The sequence below is a fragment of the Thermothielavioides terrestris genome, chromosome 5 (genome assembly GCF_000226115.1).
Source record: "Thermothielavioides terrestris NRRL 8126 chromosome 5, complete sequence".
Taxonomy (NCBI): domain Eukaryota; kingdom Fungi; phylum Ascomycota; class Sordariomycetes; order Sordariales; family Chaetomiaceae; genus Thermothielavioides; species Thermothielavioides terrestris.
Window position 1 is genome coordinate 3034382 of NC_016461.1, and position 20627 is coordinate 3055008.

Consider the following 20627-nt stretch of genomic DNA (forward strand, 5'->3'; position numbering starts at 1 on the left):
TTGCTGTCGGTGGTGTGCCTGTGACAGGAAGGGGACTCGTCCAGGACGATGGGCCTGGCAGGCCGACTAGCAGATGAACCGTTGTCCTATGGCTGTGTAAGACCTTGGCACTGCAGAACTTCCAGACCCCGGGGCTGGAGCAGAAAGAGCATCCGGTACAGGAGACCACAGCTGGTCCTCAACGAAGAGTAAGTCAAAGGACGGGTGTTGCGCGGAGTAATCTCCGTTCATGACACCTCGAGCATCCCCCGGCGTGTTACTACATACACATGTATCCTATCCACGAGCATTATGCATTATCATACGTACTGGTATCTTTCCAACGCCTCTGAGACAGCCATGCACCCGCCCAACCACCAGCAATGATGTGAAACATCCTTACCCAGCCAAACCAGAGCCCCCTACGGAACACCACGGCGATGGACGAGACAAGGAATGTGCCGCCCAACCTGTGCCGCGCAATCGGAACGGAACAGACACTAACCAGCCACTCCATCCCTAGAACAACATGCTATGATGTATGGACCGTCAGTCCCGCCATACATGGGTATCACCCAGGCTGACCGAGCTCGATGAGTTGCTGCTAGCGCCTGGCGCCCCGCGAGGCGGCGTCTCATATCCACGACCGCTGCTTTCTGGGCCGTCAAATCCCGGAGGGGCAGCGACCTCGTCGACCTCGGACTCGACCAGCGGCGGCGGCGGGTCCTGGTATATCCACGGCTGTTCGAGGCTGCGGGGAGACATTAGCAGTCTGAGCCAAGCGGAAAGCGGAAAGGCAAGAAGGAAAGAAAGAAAGAAAGGGGGAGGGTGACAAAAAATGAAAATCTACTCACGGCATCACCAAACTCGGGTTCACAAACCGCAGCCCCTTCTCCCGATCCTCATCCACCGTGCTGCCGCGCCGGAACACCCCCCGCCGCCGCCGCTCCTCCGGCCCAGCCACGCCGCCCTCCTCCGACACCGCGCTCTCGCTCTCCCTATCCCCCCCTTCCGGTGGTCCGGCGGCGCGCCTGATGCTCCTTAACGAGATGAACCTCGTGAGGGGCTCGACACGCTTGCGGAAGTCCCAGCCGTACCACAGGGTGGCGACGAAGAGCGGGGCGACGAGCAGGGCGACGGTGAAGGCCTTGCGCAGGGCGAGGTAGCCGGACATGGTGAGCTGGAAGACGACGAGGCCGAGGACGACGCGGTAGCAGACGATGCGCCAGGCGCCGCCGGTGGCGTGCTGGGGCTGGTCCATGGCGTAGAGCAGCTGGTACTTGTAGGTGAAGTAGCCGAGCGAGAAGTAGGCGAGGCCGAGGCCGAGGACGAGGAAGCCGCCCGGCAGGGCGGAGTAGACGAGGCAGAGGATGAAGACGAGCAGGGCGGTCGGCAGGTAGAAGCCGTAGCAGAACGGGGGCGGGCGGGCCAGGGCGGCGCGCTCGCGCGGGGTGCGGGCGGCCAGGCGCAGCAGCGGGTACTGGGCCACGCTGCCGAACTCGAGCAGGCGGAAGGGGAACAGGCCGAGGCCTTGCAGCATGATGAAGTTGGTGTAGAAGACGGAGAGCTCCTCGATCTTGCGGGCGAGCGTGTAGGCGATGTAGGTGGTGTCCTTGAGCGAGTTGCGCAGGACGTCGAAGATGGAGGTGACGGCGTTGAAGACGGTGAAGATGAGGAAGATGTTGAAGAAGGTAAAGAAGAAGTTCTTGCTGACGGCCGAGAGGGCGATGTCGCCCTGCGAGAGCATGCCCTGGTGGTACGAGAGGTAGTCGTAGAGGTACGGGACCGCGATGTTGAGGAGGGACACCACGAGGGTCGGGAGGCCGGTCTGGACGAGCGATCGGGTGATCTCGTGCGCCCGCAGCCACTCGCCGAAGGAGGGGAGGAACTTGTCGATGGTGCAGATGCTGAGGGCGGAAGCCAAGAAGGCGAGGGGGACCAACCACACGATCGTGAGGACGGCGACGAAGACGGTAACGGTCCAAGACCGGATGCGGCGGCTCAGGCGCGGCGCGTACGTGTTCTTCCACACGATGTCGGACGGCGCGGGAGCGGGTTTGGTCAGCAAGCGGCCCGGGTGCGGGTCGATGAGCGCCTGGATAGCCATCTGGCAAGCGGCGATCGAGTCCATGGTCACGAAGGCGAGGTCGGCCGGCTCGTAGCTCTTCTTCCGGGCGGCAAGAATTTTGTCGTCCAGCTGACGGAGCTTCTCGGAGTAGTAGTCGATGGCATCGGTCTTGCGGCTCTGCAGATGGAGGAAGCCGTACCAGAAGCGGGTCTGAGGCCGCTCCCGCTCGGCGAAGCGGCGGGCACTGCTGCCCCTGAGCAGGCGCTCGCTTTCCCCTGCTTCCTCATCCGGCCCGCCGGGCACCTCGGTCTCATCGTTGCCAAGCCCGCTGTCGCCATTCGATTCGCCGCCTGCACGGTCTCCCGGCTTGCGGGCGAGGTAGGCGCTCCAGCTGTTTTCCAGCTTCGCCAGGACGGTCTGCCTCTGCTCCACCAGCCTGTCCAGCTGCCTCCAGTTGCGGCAAAGAGTGACGCTCTCGACCTTGCCAATCTCGAGTCGTTCCACCAGGTCCTTGATGGCCGCCTCCGTCCTCAGCTCTCTGGGGATGCCAGAAAGCCTGAAGGTCCGGTCGGTCACGGTGGACTGCGTTCCCAGATAGTCCTGCCGCACCTGGATCACCTTGGACGTCTCCCGGTCCATAAAGTACAGCGTCAGACCGGTGAAGAAGTAGGTGAAGACCAGGTACGACCACAGATGTCCCATATTGCGGTTGAAGCTGCTGTCGGGATCTTGGTCTGGCCCGTCGGATTCATCGAAGGGCGAGGCGTGCTCGTAGGAGCGGTACGTCGCGTACTGGCGGAAGAGGAACGACTGGGGGCCGCTGGGGTCGTGCGTCCGGCTGTCGACGAAGCGGCGGTTGATGGGCTCGAGCACGAAGGCGGCGAAAACGAACAAGGCGCCAAACAGGCGCATGGACATCTTGAAGAAGGCCAGGAAGACGTAGGCGTCGAGCCCGGCGGAGGACAGCACCTGCTGCTCGGTGATGTGGTACAGGGTGGGAATCCATCCGAAGAGCGAGTCGGGGAGGGCGGGCAGGTGTAGCAGGGGGTCCGAGTGACGCTTGCGCGCGGCGTAGAGGGACTTCCATCGCGGGCGGAGGATCTGCAGCCAGCCAGAGACTCGGTCAGCGAGCGAGGGGACAGCGAGGGGACAGTATAGCGAAGGGGTAGCGAGGATAGCCGGGCGGACGTACGCAGAAAGCCAGAAAGGCTGAGAGCCCCAGGGCCAGCGAGATGACCAGCTGCACCTGCGTGTCCGTCCTCCCAGGCCCGACCCACTTGTCGCCGCGGCATGCGTCCCCGTCCGGGTTGTCAGGGTCGTCGAAGACGTTCATGGCTGCCGCTGCAGACAACGCGCGCTGGAGCGGCGGGCAATGCGGGCGATGGCGTGGGCGGCGCTGCCGAGACAGGAGCAATGCGTGGAGTTGTAGCGGGTTGTGGATCGAGGTCACACGAGCATGGAGACTGGGCGAGACAGCGCAAGCTGTGCGATGACGTTTGTGGAAGGATACCCGCCAGCCAAGCATTCAGTTGCTTGGGTAGTTACCCTTGTCCACTAGCTATGGTTCCACTGCCGTGGTCCCCGCATCCCAGCCGGCCCACAACAACCCTCCCGTCCTCGGACGGTGGAGTATACTAGCTTACTAGCTTCGACCTGATGATGGTTTTGTTCTTGATGTCGAACATAGGATGGGCCGCTACTTTGAGCGGCAGGACCAAGACACATCTTGCCAGCCAGACATTTGTTCGGGCTTTTCTCCCCTGAGTGCTGGTCTTCGGGCAAACCACACAAGCTGCTGGTTGCATGGAGCTGTTAGGATAGCTCGACTTGAAGGAGAGATACAACCTCGCGCCCAGTGAGCGGCTCCTCTCCTGCCTCTGCCAGTAGCTAGTCCGCCACCGCACCACGTTGTAGTGTACATGGGGTGGTGACTTTCTACATCAACGAGTGCGCGAGTACCTCCCTAATCATCCCCAATATTCCGGTTGGGGCGGCTGTCTACGACACAAGCCTACTGTCATCAAGAAGGGTATAAGAAAAGGCCGGAATATGCCACTCGAGCGCAATACTCGCATCATCGCCGCAGAACGTAGCGCTGTCCCACCGTGTCCACATCAGATGCGCACAGGCAGCGAGTCCCGCCGGACCAGCAAGTGTCCCTCCCTGACCAGCGCGTTCGGGCACGGCACGCGATTCAGGAAGTTGTCGAGGTTCCGCAGGGTGCACTCGGCGATCTCGGTGAGCGCCTCCTCGGTGAAGAAGGCCTGGTGCCCGCAGAGCAGCACGTTGGGGAACGTCGTCAGCCGCATCAGCTGGTCGTCCTGGATGATGTCGCCGCTGTGGTCCTGGTAGAACAGGCCGCCCTCGCCCTCATACACGTCCAGCGCCAGCCCGCCGAGATGCTTGCTCTTGAGCGCCGCGATCACGCTCTCCGTGTGCACCAGCCCGCCGCGCGACGTGTTCACCAGCACGGCGCCCTTCTTCATCTTCCCCAGCGTCTCGGCGTTGATGATGTGCCTCGTCTGCTCCGTCAGCGGACAGTGCAAGCTGACATAGTCGCTCTGCGCCAGCAACTCGCCGAGCTCGACATACTCCCCATACTCCCTGAACGCGTCCGTGGGGAACGGATCGGCGGCCAGCAGGCGGCAGCCGAAGCCCTTCAGGATGCGGGCCATGGCGATGCCGATCTTGCCGGTGCCGACGATGCCGACGGTCTTGCCGCACAGGGTGCGGCCCATCAGGCCGTCGAGGCTGAAGTTGCCCTCGCGCACGCGGTTGTAGGCCCGGTGGGTCTTGCGGTTGACGGTCTGCAGCAGGGCGAGGGCGAACTCGGCGACGGCCTCGGGCGCGTAGGCGGGCACGCGCGCGACCCACAGGCCCAGCGCCTCGGCCGCGGCCAGGTCGACGTTGTTGAAGCCGGCGCAGCGCAGCAGCACGGCGCGCACGCCCAGCGCCGCCAGCGTCTCCAGCACCGCCGCCGGCAGCGCGTCGTTGACGAAGATGCACACCGCGTCGGCGCCGCGCGCCAGCGGCGCCGTGTCCGGGTTGAGCGGTACGTCGTGGAAGGTGAGCGTGACGGCGGCGATCTGGGCCGAGGGGGAGGACCGCTGCGCGCGGGTCAGGTACTCGCGGTCGTAGGACTTCGTCGAGAAGACGGCGAGGTTGAACGGCGCCGGCATGATGGTGGCTCGACTGGGCTGGTAGACTCAAGTTGGCTTTGGCGGCTTGCGAAGGGCGGCTGGGCCGTTATGTATGGGGGGGGCATTGGAGAGTAAGACGATGGACGGAGATGTCGAAGAAGATCATGGTGGTGTCGACGAAGGGCAGGCGATGCCCCGCCTTCTGCAGCTCGCACTGAGCAGCCTTGAGAGAAGCGACTAGGATACCCCGGCTAAGGACGGTTACACCATCCGAGGGAGAATCTTGGCGGCCATTCTCCGCCCGTTTTCGCCAGCTCGAGACCAGCCATGGCAACCTTGGCTGTACTACGGCCCGTACAGGCTAACCGGGTAAGCAGCTCTTGGGGAGATCATGGCGAATACAGACAACTAGAGGGAATACCCATATGCGGATGCCAATGCCGTCTTGTCGCTGTCAGTTGGTTGGTTCCCAACTTGATGCCGCAACCTGCACTAACTGTCCCTACTGGTTCCCAGGCTGAGGCTAGGTACGCTAACTTTTAGTTGCCGCCGTTAACCTCAGTGGAAACTACCGCAGCGGGGTTCTGTGGTGGGTGTCAAGCCTTGTCGGGGGTTCTGAGCCTAGACCAGTAAATGTTGCTGAAACTCAACACTAGGCTTAATCTGGCAACAAGCCTTGAACATTAAACTAGCCTTGAACTTTGGACTAGCCTTGACATATGCAACTAGCCTTGATACCCACTGTCCACCGCCAGGGCCCTAGCCTGTAGCACCTGGGGCTAGCGCACCCCCAGTGCGTATACCCGCTGTTCTGTTGCGTTGTACCCAATCCTGCTGGCCTATACCCAGTGCAGTAAAACTTTTTCCTGTCTATATATAGGGTTAGCCGGTGCGACTTAATCCATTAAACCGACTAGGGACTTACCTTGCGCGATGACACAACTGAATATATATATCTATAGATACGTTCTATCTTCTGCCTACACCTTGGGGTTAGCTTCGATAGGTCGGGTTTCTTTAGGGTTGCTAGGTGTGGCGTCCGTATTCCGTTACGAGAAGACGCCCTGCCGTTTCTCTATAGGTTAGCGTTACAAGGAAAACGCTATAGATATAGCTTGGTTTCAATACCTCTGCCTCGGAGAAGCGTTGGTATTAAACGGATAGGCGGACGACTTACCTAGGTAGCTTACAATGTATAGACGTTCTAGTCGACCTATATCGTTCTAATATTCGCGACTCGAACTATATACAGGCATATAGGCTTAATAGCGGGAACTCCTATAATAATGGCCTCGTTATACTTCTCCTTTATAATCTCTAGGTCTAGGATACTATATTGGGTGAAGGTCTATATAATGGGTATTAGGATAATAAAGATATACTAGTCCTTACGTTGATTAAGTACGAAGATATGCTTTATACGACTAAACCGATTATAACCTTCGTATTCGAATTGTATATAATTGCTAGCGCTGAAAGTGAAGCGATTATTCGAATCCCTAATATAGAAGTATAAATATCGAAGTGTTAGCTTTTATAATAAGAGCGTATTATATAATATATCTGTTAGTAAACCCGAACTTCTAATACTATTAGATTAGCTAGTCCTCGAAGAAAGATAGGTACTATGCTAGCTTGCTATACTTATACTAGTAGGCTAAATAGAGGTGCTAACACTATACTATTGTAGTTCTATCTTCGCCTACGTAGTAGGGTAAACGGTTGCTATTATTAGCTATATATCTTTGCCCAATATTGATCTTATAAGTAGGGATATAATTGATAGCTAACGGCTTAAGGTACATTGTATCGGTAGACTAGTCGATGTTGATTTTATAGTCTTCGACAACCGCTTTATATTCAGTATCTAGTTTATCGCGATTAGCGTATAATAGGACCTTATAGAAGAGGTTTAGGCATATATAGTACAATGCCTATATCTCTATAGTCAGCTCTAGGTCGTTATATTTAAAGGCATTATATAATAGTAGCTAGATCGTCTTTTGAAAGTTGACTTTTATTAGGAGCACTTTCTCTATATTCAAATAGTTCGTTTCATATATATAGGTCTTAAAGTACCTATAGTAAAACTGTTAGCGATATACTTGTATCCAGTGTTGCATTAGGGGTTGTTGTTATGCCTTGGAACCACCCTAACCCGCGGGACCCGCCTCAGCACCTGGCACAGCCCTCGGAACGCGCCTTGGCACCTGGCATAACCCTCGGCCCAACTACCTTGCTCTGCATCCGGCACCCGGCGTAGCCTAGCCAACTACAGGGTACTATATAGGTCATCTGCGTACGCCACTAAGGTGTACGTCAGTAGCCTAGATCACGTGAGCTACCTAGAGGAGCGATCAGAGGGACATAGAGCTGAGCGAAGTACGGGGCATTAGGCTAAGTAAGTATAGGGAACTAAGACATTGGGTCGGCAATAGAGCGGATTAGGCGTATTTAAGGAGCTATATAGGCGCTATAGGATGGCCTAGGAAAGGATCTACGAGCTTAGGAATAGAGGCTAGCTAATATAGAGGAAGATCGAGGGCTAGGATAAGAGAGATAAAGAGGATAGAACCTATAGGCAGTAAGGAGGCTAGCGTTCAATGTAACTACCTATACCTCCCCTACTTTGTAGCTACCCTATAGCGTATACTCTATATATACCTTGCTTATACTCCGTTACTTTAATATATACCCCTTTCCTTTTAGGAGCCCCTACTCCTAATAAGTTGAACGCTTTTATCCTACCCTAGGGAGTTGAACTAGCAGAGACAAGCTATAGCCTAGACCTACGTCTACGCTATATTTAAACAAAGCCCTATACCCTTATAATTTTAAGTACTTTCTATCGATCTAACCTCTTTATATACCCTCTCTGTACCGTCTACGCCTAACGCTACTATAGGCGAGAGCTTCTAATATATCTAGATTAATCTAAATAGCTCTTGTATAGCACCTATCGACCCCCTGCTCTCTACCTAGGAGTACGATCTTACTAAGGAGGAGCGTCGTCTAAGCGCTAAGATCGTTCTTAAACACTATCGTTAAGCTATTCTCCAACTATAAGCTTAGTATATATAGCTTCTATACTAGAATGCCTAGCTTATATATATTGCTAAGGGCGCTACCTCTTTAAATTCCAACCCTTTTGCTACCTAGGTTACTAATATTACTGTACTAACTATATCTATTACTATACCTATACTTATACCCGCTTCTATACTTGCTTCTACGCCTATTGCTACGCCTAAGGTTATACCTATAGCCATTGCGCCTACGCTTATATCTATAGCTATACCTATGTCTATACCTATTGCTATCGATGCTGTTCTATCTACTGCCAATCCTAAGCTTAGTGCTCCTATTACGCCCTTGCCGATCCTTCCTAGTACTATAGGAGCTCCCCTCTAGTGTACTATTAGCTTGAAGTACCCTATATATAGTGGTAAAGATGCTTTTTCACTCTAGGCCTTCCTATACGATTGCTATACCAACTTCTAGCTTATAGGCTACTCGCTCAATAGTAGTAACTACGTTGTATATATAGCAAGCTACCTTCGAGGTCTACCTAAGAACGCCTAGGTAAAGTATATCTAGAAGTAGGAGGCCGATCCTAACTTCCATCTTTCGGCTATTACCTAGAGCAAGTTCGTTATATTCCTTTAAAATAAACTATCTAATCCCAATTTATATATCTTTAGTATAGCTATAGAGCTTAAGCGCCTTATATAGTATAAAGACGAGACTGTCCTAGAGTTCGTTAAATAGTTTACTAGTATAATTGTCGATATACCTTCGAAGTAAGATGAACCTACTTATATAGTTACCCTCTTACCGAAGTTCTATCTAGAGATTAGCTTTATCTTCAACTACTCCCCTTAGTTACTCGCTATATTCTAGTAGCTTATAAGCTTCGCTCGCTATATCGAGTATAGTCAATGTATTGCCAGTACCTCTTACTATTACCCTTGTTCGTTAAACAATACCCCTATAGCTTTATAGCTGCTACGTCCTATTAACGCCCTGTCTATACCTTTCTAGCGCCCTGTTCGATATTTCACCTATAGTAGGGAGGGCTATCGCTATATCAATTGCCCTAAGAACTGCCTTCCTACCTAGCCTACCCCGCCTCTTGCCCTGCCTACTCAGCCTGTCCTACCTATAGCTACACCTACCTAGCTCCCTCCTACGTAGCCTATACCCTAGCAACCTGCCTTAGATACTACTATAGCACCTGCTACTACGTCTAAGTCGTACTTAGTTTACTATATTTACAACGAAGTTGGCTATATCTCTATATTCTACCCTAAGGCTATCTGCTATCGTTATAGGCGTATAGGCTATACCGTTGTTCGTTGCCTAGAGCCTTTAAATCCGAATAACTAGAATAATCCGAACCTTGCTCCGCTTAGATATAACTATAGCGTTAACGCTGTCTAGGAACTTAGGGGGCCTAGGTCGTCTTAGATCGAGAGCACTGTCCTTATATACTTAGATAAGAATTAGAAGCCTACGATAGCAATGCTAGATATTAGGTTGGATTACAATATAATTAGTCGTAGCTTTCTAGCTAAGTACTTATAGTTGACTAAGTTTATTCAATGCCTTAGATTTACTACTATTGGCAATATACCTATTCTAATGTACAGTGTATACCCTCTATATATTTATATTACTAACTACCTTAGATACTCCTAGACCTATCTACTATACTTTATAGTCGTAGATATCGAGCTATTTATAATCCTTTTAGACTAAACTTAGATAGAGATAGCTAAGCTATTCTTCAACTACTATAAGAAGACTTAGACTTACCTAAACTTAAAGCGCTACCTTAGCTTATAAATTAAGCCTAAATAGGATTAGAGCGATAATACTTTCCTTATTGCTATGCTTATACTAGTTACCGACCTAGTTAAACTGCCTGACCTAGCTAACCTAAATGACCTAGCTAAAGAAGACTCGCCTACCGTTGGCTTATAACCTACTACTCCTAAGCTCCTAGAAGTATATAAGGTCTACTAAGACCTCTTCTCTACTATAGATCAACCTCCCCTACCTTACTATACTACGCTCGAACACTGTATCGATCTTGAAGACGGTACGATCGCGCTATAGGGGCCGATCTACCCTTTTAGTAAAAAGGAATTGGAAACCCTATATAAATAGCTTATAGAGGCTCTAGAGAAGTAGTGGATCCGCCTTTCTACTAGTCCCATAGATACGCCTATTCTGTTTATTCTAAAGAAGGGAAGCGAATTGCACCTCGTTGTCGACTATTATATACTTAATTATATTACCTATAAGAACTATACTCCTATTCCTCTGATTAGTAAGATCCTCGATCGCCTATCTTCTACAAAGATCTATACCAAGCTTGATTTAAAGGATATATACTATCGGATCTAGCTATATAAGGGCGATAAGTGGAAGACCGCCTTTTGTATATGCTATAGCTACTTCGAGTTTATTATAATGCCGATAGGCCTAGCTAACGTACTTACAACCTTCTAAACTTATATCAACTACACCCTCTCTAGCTTTATTAACGTTATCTATATTATATATTTAGATAATATACTAATCTTTAGTAACGACGAAGCTAAGTATAAGCGGTATATATATAAAGTTTTAGAACGGTTATAAAAAGCCGACCTCTATATTAACCTCCCTAAGTGCTAGTTCTATATATATGAAGTCGAATTCCTTAGGTTCATTGTTACCTCGGAGGGCATTAAGATAGAACTATTGTATATTAAAGCTATTGTACAGTGGCCACTACCTCGTAGCATTTACGATATCTAGATATTCCTAGGGTTTATTAGCTTTTACTACAAGTTTATTTACAACTACTCGAAGATCTATATCCCTTTGACTAACCTACTCTAAGGCAATCGTACTTTCGAGATAATATAGGATACGATCAATATATTCTATAAGCTATAGTGTAGATTCTAGGAAACGCCCGTCCTACGCTATTTCGATCCTAGCCTTCCGACCTACGTTGAGGTAGATACTTCGAAGTTCGCTATTAGCATAGTCCTCTCCCAACTATTTAAGGGCTAGTAGCACCCTATTACGTTCTACTCCTATAAACTTAGCCCTAAAGAAATATACTATAGCACTAGTAATAAGGAGCTATTTACATTTATCGACGCCTTTTAGGCCTAGCAGCATTATCTCCTATACTTATAGACCACTATTATCGCCCTTACTAACTACCTAAACCTCAAGTATATAAAGACGAAGAAGTAGCCCTCTATATAGTAGTTACGTTAGAGCAATAAGCTTATAGAATTTAACTTCGTTATTAAGTATCGCCCTAGCCTATAGAACCCTACTAACGGACTTTCTCGAAGACTAGACTTAGCAGAAGGCCCTAGCGACGAGGGCGCTAAGAACCTACTACTACAACTCCTAAAAGAGCGTATTGCTATAGGAAAGGACTATATACTAGGGCACCGCTCTATAGTTAGGGCTATTACTCTAGCTATATAGCTAAGACCTAGTATAGGCCTTAGAGAGTTGGAGGATATATATAAGCTATATAAGTGAGAGTTTAATAAGAGTATTATACCTAATATACACCTCGAAGAGGGCTATTAGGAGGTCTCGTAGTACGTAGATAGCGGTAAACGTTACTATAAGCCTATAGCTAGAGACGAGGGAGAGGTAGTAGCGTAGAGGCCCCGCCTAGATAACGCTTTTCCACTGGTCAACTATAGTATAGACGGAAATGCCACCTATAGCCTAGATAGACCTAGTAAACTATCGCTAGAGCGTAGCTCCTTAGAGGCCTAGGAAATATATGTAAGGGAATCTGGCTACCTAGGGCCTAGGTAGCAACTCCCCTTAGACTAGATGGCCTATAGTAGTCTAGCTAGTGGTATATATACGCCTAATTACCGCCTATACGTCGCTACTGCTACTAAGAAGCTAGTAGAAGACGAAGGCTAGCCTTTTAAGTAGCAACTAATCTAGGTATAGGAAGTCGATCCCTAGGTGACTAAGGGCGTTTAGAAGATAGCTTATATACGTAGGTAGTAGAAGCGTAGCGATAATAGTATCCTACGTTATAACAGCTAGATCTATATGCCTATAGCTCTATAGTATACGCTTTTAGTATACTACTATAACGCTACAATAGGTGGCTATAGCGGTATTAGGAAGATTTACAAATGTCTAATACGCTACTACTACTGGCTAGATATATATAGGGAGATCGATCAATATATAGTAGAATGTATTATATATAGCTATACGAAAGCGAGAACCTACTGCCCTTATAGCGAGCTTATAGCACTACTAGTTCCTAAGCATCTATAGTAGGATATTATAGTTGACTTCGTTACTAGCCTACCTACCTCTATCGACCCCTATATTTACAAGCCCTATAACGCTGTCCTCGTTATCGTCGATAAGTTTACTAAGTATACCCTCTATATCGCAATATATAAGTAGCTTTAGGCTAGCGCCTTTGCCTACCTCTTCTTCGATTATATCTATCAACCATTTGGCCTACTATAAACCATTGTTTCCGACTATAGGAGCTTGTTTATAAGTGGGTTTTAGCGTATACTCTACAACTTCTTAGATATTATATAAAAGCTAAGTACTATATACTATCCTTAGACTAACGGCTAGATAGAGAGGTAGAATCAGGCGTTAGAGTATTACCTATGTACTTACTATATATAAGAGTAGTATAACTAGGTATAGAAGTTGGCTCTAGCTAAATATACTTACAATATCTCAGTGCATTTGGCTACGAAGGCGACTTTAGTATACCTCCTTTATAGCTACTACCTACGCGATCTAGCAGACCTACTTACGAACAGCTCGAGCAACGTTCCTATTGTAGAGGAGCGTACTAGGAAGCTCGCTAAGGATTGGGTAAGAATCTATAAGGCCTTAGTATAAGCCAACGAAGGTTATATAAAGTGGTATAACTATAAGCGTATACCTATAACCTTTAGAGTTGGCTAGTAGGTTTAGGTCGATTTAAGGTATATTCGCTAGCGGCACTTAAGCAGTAAACTTATAGATAAATATCTTAGGCTATTTAAAATTATCGCTAACGTAGGTAGTAAGAAGATGGTGTATTGCTTAGATCTCCCACCTATATTTAAGTTCTACCCTATTTTCTCTATTGCGATGCTCGAACTGTTTAACGGCAACTTGTAGGAAGCGCTTATATACCGCGATCGTATACAAGTCGTTGTATAGGAGCAGCATTAGGAGGTCGAAGCTATTCTTGATTATATAGAGCTACCTCTCGATAGGTATTTCCTTATTAAATAGAAGAACTACCTACTAGAGGAGAACACCTAGGAGCCGTATAGGTATATTGATAATAGGCCTTTACTATATATTTATAAAGTATATATTTAAGATAAGTATAGGTGTAGGCGATAAGCGGTGGGAACGTAACGAGGGCGCTAAACAGCGCTTTAATTAAGGAAAAAGAAAAGAAAAGGAAAAAAAAAAGAAAAAACAATGTAAGAGCTACCTATCTACCTAATAGCTACCCCCTATATTACTAAGTCCTTCTCTAAGCCCTAGATCGACTCCGTTATAAACTCGGCTACCTATACGTTATTAGCGTCCTCTTTACTACCCCCCTCCCCCTCCTTACCCTCCTTTAATAGCGGATCCTAGCTCTTTACTACTACTAAAATTTCATTCTTTGATTGTTAGCTATATATACGCTTTATAGATATAACGGACTTATAGACTTACTATTACCCTCTCTATACGCTTCTACTGCTCCTTTAGCTTAGCTAGCCTCTTTACTACCTCCTCTAGTATAGTGCTAGGAGGAGAGGGAGAAGGTAGAAGCGGTACAAGCGTACCGATGAAACGCTAGAAGCACCTCTTTAGTATACCCTCCGCCTTCTATACCTCCCCCTACTGCTCTAAGAAGTTCTTAGAGCAGATAGTAGGGGGGACTAGGGTACTGTTAATAGCCTTATAGGCTACTGTAAGTGTATCGACGACGCCCTAGATAAGTGTAGCCGGCTAGAACACGCTTAGTATATACACTATATACGTAGGGGGGATACTTAAAACTTATCTTTTCGTCGATAGTAGGGTAGTCCCTTTTGTTGAGGGCTTTAATAAAGCTATAAACTATAGCGAAGGTAGTAGGATAAATCTTTATTTTTTTAGAGGAATTAGCAACGGTGTAATATATATATAATAAAAACGTAGGTTTCAGCTTTAAAGCGCTAAGGTTAGTGCCTTTAAAGAAGGAGGGCAACTTATAGCTAGGTAAGTATAGTTATTCTATATACATTCAACGTAGTATAAACTAGAATCTATAAGTATATTAAACGCAACGGATATACAACCTATATATAAATATATATCGGCTTAATAGTAGTAGATAGGGGCGCTACTACTGTCGAAAAACTTGGCTATACAACGGCGGTAGCTACTATTGTCAATATATATATAGCCTATACTTTCGATATACTTCGATTGTGCTCTCTGCACTTATAGAATAATATAGGCAGCGTCTATAGGAACCCTCTTTTTAGGCGTCGAGTCAAGGTCGCTAGGCTGCTATATTGTTAGCGATTACGTTGCTCCCTATCTATACCCTCTCTACGTACCGCTCTTCTCTTATAGCTAAAGCTGCCTTTACGTAGGGTCGGGGGCTTTGACTCTATCTCTTTGTCCTTGTCCTCCTTCTTCTTCTCCTCTTTCTCGTCGTTGTTAGTAGGCCTAGCCGCTATATTAGATATACGCTCTATAGGAGCTATAGGCGTATTGTCGGTAGGCGACTCTGCCTCGTTAGAAGGGTATTCTTTAGGCGCTATATTAATAGGCTAGAAGCCTAAGCTCGAGAACAACTTTAATATAATTGCTTCTACCTAGTGTATTAGCAACGTCTGCCCTACGCTATCTATTGATATCTCAATATTGAAGGTCATTTACAAGGCGTAGCCGAAAATAAATAAGTTATTTAAATCTACTATATTGTTAGTGTACTATTGTATTCTTCCTATCGACTATGTAGTAAGTTCGTTAGCTATATAGCCTTTATACACTAGAATTGCTAGAGCTATTCTATTGATCGAGAGCTATCTTGCTAATCGACTAAACTATTGTAGGGCGACCTACTAAGGAGAGGCGAGGGCGGGAACGCTAAAAAAACGAATTATCTATAGAGCGAAGAAGTCAGCTATATATATACGATTAGAGGGAGCGTTAAGAGAAAGTAGAGGGTATATACGCGATTGTAATTGTAGGCTAGTATCGTATTGTCGTCGTAGTAAGCTAGGCATTTAGGTAGGCTAAGCATTTACGAAGATAGTGCGAAAGAAGAAAAGGAGGAAAGGAAGGCTAGGAGCTATGAGTCTAGAAGATATATTTAGTAAAGTAGTCTAAGCTTAGAAGGCTTAAAATCCTATATTTCTTATATTGCGATATTTTAGTAGAAGTTTCAATTCCCCTTTTCTATATATATAGTAAAGGCGCTTAGGATACGTATAGTGTATACTCTTTACCCCTTTTTCTTTTCTACTATTATCCCAAATATATATACCTTCTATTTAGTTCTATTTAGTTCTATTGTTGCCTTCCTATTTCGGGCCTAAATAGGCCCTAAATAGGTAGCCCTAGATCTGAATAGGCTACTTCTATCTAGGCTACTCTAGATCGTATATATAGAGGAGCAGTTAGATCGATAGAGGCTATATATATAGGAAGATCGTAAGCTACGTATATACTACCTAAACTACCGCTATACGATCTGCCGCTAGCAGGCTAGGCTATAGGCCAAAGTACAATCGATAGGAACTACGTATACAACAAGATTGTAAGCTATATATACGCTACCTAAACTACTGTTATATAGTCCGCCGATAGATATATAAGGCTATAACCCTAAGGCGCGACTACTATGCCCCTTAGGCTATAGTATAGCAGTCCCTAGGGTTAGGGACCTTAAAGGAGGAGGGCCCTATTATACCCTAGAACTACCTTAACCTACAGGACCCGCCTTAGTACCTAGTATAGCCCTTGGAACGCGCCTCGGCACCTAGTACAACCCTCGGCCCAACCACCTCGCCCTATATCTAGTACCTAGCGTAGCCTAGCCAACTATAGGGCACTATATAGGTTATCTATATACGCCACTAGGGCGCACATCAGTAGCCTAGATCATGTAAGCCACCTAGAGGAGCGATTGGAGGGATATAGAGCTAAGCGAAGTGCAGGGCATTAGGCTAAGTAAGTATAGGGAACTAAGACATTAGGTTGGCAATAGAGCGGATTAGGCGTACTTAGGGAGCTATATAGGCGCTATAGGATAGCCTAGGAAAGGATCTGCGAGCTTAGGAATAGAGGCTAGCCGATACGAAGGAAGATCGAGAGCTAGAATAGGAGAGATAAGGAGGATAGAACCTATAGGCAGTAAGGAGGCTAGCGTTCAATGCAACCACCTGCACCCCCTCTACCTCGTAGCTACCCTATAGCGTGTGCTCTGTATATGCCTTGCTCGTACTCCGTTACTTCAACGTATACCCCCTTCCTTTTAGGAGCCCCCGCTCTTGACAGTTGTGTCAGAGGTAGAGTCAGGGGATAGTGTATAGGGCGGTGAGTATAGGGCTTTAGAGAGGTATCTGTTGCATTATATCAAGTTAGCCTTATATCAATTTCCAGGTTTATACTAGTGTAGATTCTCGCTAGTCAATGTGTTGTAGTTCACTGGCAACCTATACTCCTTTGCAAATGCCGGAAAATGGATCGCTATATAGATATTTAGGCGTAGTATGTCGTTCATATACTGTAGTGATCGGCTAGAATCAGCGTTCTCAACAGTATCTACTAGAGCTTTGGCGGTAGGTAGTGGAGGGATAGGCGTACTAGCCCTTGTGCTAGCCCTAGTGCTAGCCCTAGTACTAGCCCTAGTAGATACGCTAGATCCGGTCGATGTCACCGCTATAAACAGATATAGTTGGTTGAATAAGAAGCGTGTACAATAGATAATTCAATCTATATTCCGTTGATCCTCGAGAGTTACCTAGCTGCCTATTAAGATAGTAGTGCTTTTTACAATTATAGCGATAGTTTCAACAATAACCTCGATAGAGTCTCTTCTACTAGTCGCCTTCTCGACCTTTTCGTAAAATTGGGGTTTAATATAGCTTTGCTTTAGCTAGTTGAATAGAAAGGTAGAGATTATAACAATCTATTAAGCATAGTTCGACATCTTATAGCTAGAGAGGTAGTGGATAGGCGATATTAGCTATAACTAACCTAGTGGGAATAGCTATAATTAGAGCTAAAGCGTATATTCGACGTATATAGTCTTCGTTAAAATGCTATCTCGTAGTAAGAAATGTATTAGGTTGCTAAGGCCATTGTATTCTAAGTACGTAGTATCGATTGGCTAAGAGAGAACAAGGTCTAGCGTAGACGACAGTTGGGTAAAAGCTAGCAATTCCTTGGCTATCCCCTACTATAAGCAGTATCATTTACGCTCTAACGTATTCTTTATACTGTTTTCTAGTATATTCTATATCTCTAGCGTTTAGTAGTAGAAACAGCTATAGGTAATGATATTGAACTTGATCAAGATATTGGGGTGATCGGCGCGTTGTCTAGCAGATATAAAGCAACATCGATAGAACTTATATACTCGAGGACCCTTAAAGCTAGAATTCTCAGCCTATTGAGGTATATTACTAATATAATATATTAGGAACGTATAGAGTTGGACCTCTTTACTATCGATCTCTATTACTATCCTAGCGTCGAGAAGCGTTATCGTCTTCAAGGCCTTGATTATATCGCTAAACCGAGAGGTATATAGTCTATCGGTTGTTAGTACAGTGGTATATATACGATAGAGAGTGAGCTTACCTAAGGACAATTAGAAAGATGCTGCCTAGCCGAGAGCGCTCCTTTTTAGTTAACCTAGCTAGTATAAAGTAGAAGCCTATAAGGGTGTAATACAAGTTGCTAAAAATACTAAAGCTATCAATAAAGTCGAGGTATAGGAAGGAAATCACCTATATATTTCTATTATAATCCTGGTCCTAGTCCTCTTCGAAGACCTTCTAGCCCTACTATTCGAGCTTGAGCTCTATGCGAGTTAAGTATATATAACAGAGAGGTATAACGTCGTTGCTAACAAGTATATAGCGAGCAAAATAGTACTCCTCTAATAATCGCTTGAACTGAAACGTAGGAGTAGTATATTTAGGGAATAGCTTAGGAGGTAGCTTATAGGTGTCTCGTCGCTTTAGGAGCTTCTAGCTAGGGTCTTGATGCTCCTCTCCGAAGTGGCGGTCGACATAGACTTAAATATGTGAGTACACCTTGGTCTCTAGGATATATATTAGGTTGGCTAATAGGATAAGCTCCGTTCTAGTTTATAGTGGTATCAACTCTACGTTGGCAAGCGCTAAGCTGTGAGATCGGTATACCTCTTAGATCTATAGGCAAAGCTCCTTTATAGATATATAGGGTCTAGCGCGATGGTCGAAGCTAACACTATATACTTAGCTAATATAGGTGTTGACAATGTCGTCGTCTAGGATATTACTATAATCGAGATAACAGTTAGACTTATAACATCGGTAGTATACTCAATCCAAAGGAAAGATGGCAAGGCCTTTTGTTCTATTGTCGAGAATAATATAGGCGAAGTAGCTAGTGAAATAGTGCAAAACCTCCACACCAACCTACCCCACCACACCTAGGACCAGGCGCGCGAGATAGCTCCTAAAGGAATGCAGTGTCCCTCTGGACGGATGAAGATAGTACGTATCGAGTGGCGGGAAGGATGTCTTCCAAGAGGAAGACACGTGGCTCAGGTGCGTCTAGTGGGATATAGTAGGAAGACAAAAGACAATAAGAATACGGTCAGAGCTCAATAGCTCGAATGCCTATCGTCTAGACCGAGGTAGAACAACAAGAGGAGAGGCTCAACAGCCTTCCTGGAAGAAGGAGAACCACCAACGTGGTGTCAACGAACGTGTATTGACAACTGCTTGATGCCTTGCTTAATGACGAAGAAGATGGGCTCAGTCCACTTAAATACATGTGATCAGAGGGCCAGACCCCCTAGCAACGAATGCAACGCGTTGAAACAAATAGAAAAAAAAAACTGGGTCCCTATGTCTAGGCAGTCTATCACCCTAATTCACTAGATGTAGTTTATACCGAGGAGAGCTATATATAGGACTTAAACAATTTGTAAGGCTCGTCGACGAAGAAGCTAGGCCTAGAATATGCCTTATAACTAATATCTAATGCAACAAAGTTCTTAAATAGGGTAGGAGGATCGAAAAAGGTAAGCTACATTATAATCTTTAGTAGGCTAGCCTCATTGATATTGTTAGTAGACTTTCCCTAGAGCTTTTTGGCCTACGCCTTAGCCTAGTTAGTAGCCTTTATAGTGGTCTTTGCCTTAGCGCTCTATTTTCCTTTCTCCTAAGCGATTTTGTTTATAGCCCTAGTAGCCGAAACCGTAGTGGTATTGGCTTCCTAGTGGATGTACATTGCCTCGATCCGTCGTCGCTCCTCTAGCTTAAGCCTAGCGAGTAAGGTTAGGAGCTTAAGGATATTCAATAGGATGTCGGCCTTATATATATTCATTATAGGCATCTAGCTATATATATGATCCTTAAGGGTAGATAGCTACTAGGGTAGGCTCTCGATTATAGGGGGGAGTTCGCTGTCCTTGCCCCTAATTAAAAACAGGATCTCTCGAAGAGAGGCCTAGTCTTATTGGCTTAACCTAGTTAGCTTAGCGAATATTGTAAAAGCCTTTTTAAACCTAGAGATGTTAATAGACTTGTTCTAGCGTATTAGAACAAGTATAGAGATATCGTTAGTAGTATTTGGGCGAAGGTGGCTAGGAGCGGCACCGGCATTGGGTATAGATACTACCTTAGATTTAGCTATAAGTGTTTTGGTATCAAGGGTCTTAGTCTCGGTATTAGTATCAACATCGGCAAACGGTAGGGATTCGTTGTCGAGCTTGTCTCTAGGTTTAAACAAATCCTCGATAATACGTTCCTTGTACTCTGTGGCGCTAAGCACTTTGTCAGAGTTGAGGGCAGATTGCACAGTGTAAGCTATAATGTCTTCGATATCGCTATAACGAATAGCATTAGCGTCGACAATGCCTAGTATATAATCGAGGTTAGTACATTGACCTTACCCCGCTTGATCGATCGGCTATATCGGGGCTACGACTTAATGCAATGACTTACTATTGTTAGATTCGCTATTGGATATAGGTAGGATATCGTTATCGTCGATACTACTAGGATATACCCTATACATTAGTACATTGGGGTTAAGCGACTAGAGGTATTTAGTACCTATACTAGGAGATGAAGCTAAATTGTCGCTATCGTCGGTTATTAAGATATTGCTATTGTGGCCGTCGTCGTTGTTGTAGACGGTGTAGTCGTTGTAGC

The 20627-nt window shown here is 46.5% G+C and overlaps 2 protein-coding genes across 2 annotated transcripts; both read right to left on the reverse strand.

Annotated features, from left to right (window-relative positions):
- Positions 1-2: 2 nt before the first annotated feature.
- Positions 3-3534, reverse strand: THITE_2122290 (uncharacterized protein). Its single transcript, XM_003656936.1, has 3 exons — positions 3240-3534; positions 834-3148; positions 3-730 (listed from the first exon to the last, which is right to left on the reverse strand). Exons 1-3 carry the CDS (start codon positions 3378-3380, stop codon positions 529-531), a joined length of 2658 nt encoding a protein of 885 aa, XP_003656984.1. The 5' UTR covers positions 3381-3534; the 3' UTR covers positions 3-528.
- A 280-nt stretch (positions 3535-3814) lies between these two features.
- On the reverse strand, positions 3815-5226 carry THITE_163739 (uncharacterized protein; the record flags this gene model as incomplete). The annotated part of the gene is made up of 1 exon (XM_003656937.1): positions 3815-5226. One exon carries the CDS (start codon positions 5224-5226, stop codon positions 4162-4164), a length of 1065 nt encoding a protein of 354 aa, XP_003656985.1. The 3' UTR covers positions 3815-4161.
- Positions 5227-20627: the final 15401 nt, after the last annotated feature.

Excerpts from the sequence above, each read along its gene's own strand:
- THITE_2122290 (XM_003656936.1), bottom strand. The coding sequence starts at position 3,380 with ATGAACGTCTTCGACGACCCTGACAACCCGGACGGGGACGCATGCCGC. Across the intron at positions 3,149-3,239 it reads CAGCCTTTCTGGCTTTCTGC|ATCCTCCGCCCGCGATGGAA; the intron begins GTACGTCCGCCC and ends GGCTGGCTGCAG. Across the intron at positions 731-833 it reads AACCCGAGTTTGGTGATGCC|CCTCGAACAGCCGTGGATAT; the intron begins GTGAGTAGATTT and ends GTCTCCCCGCAG.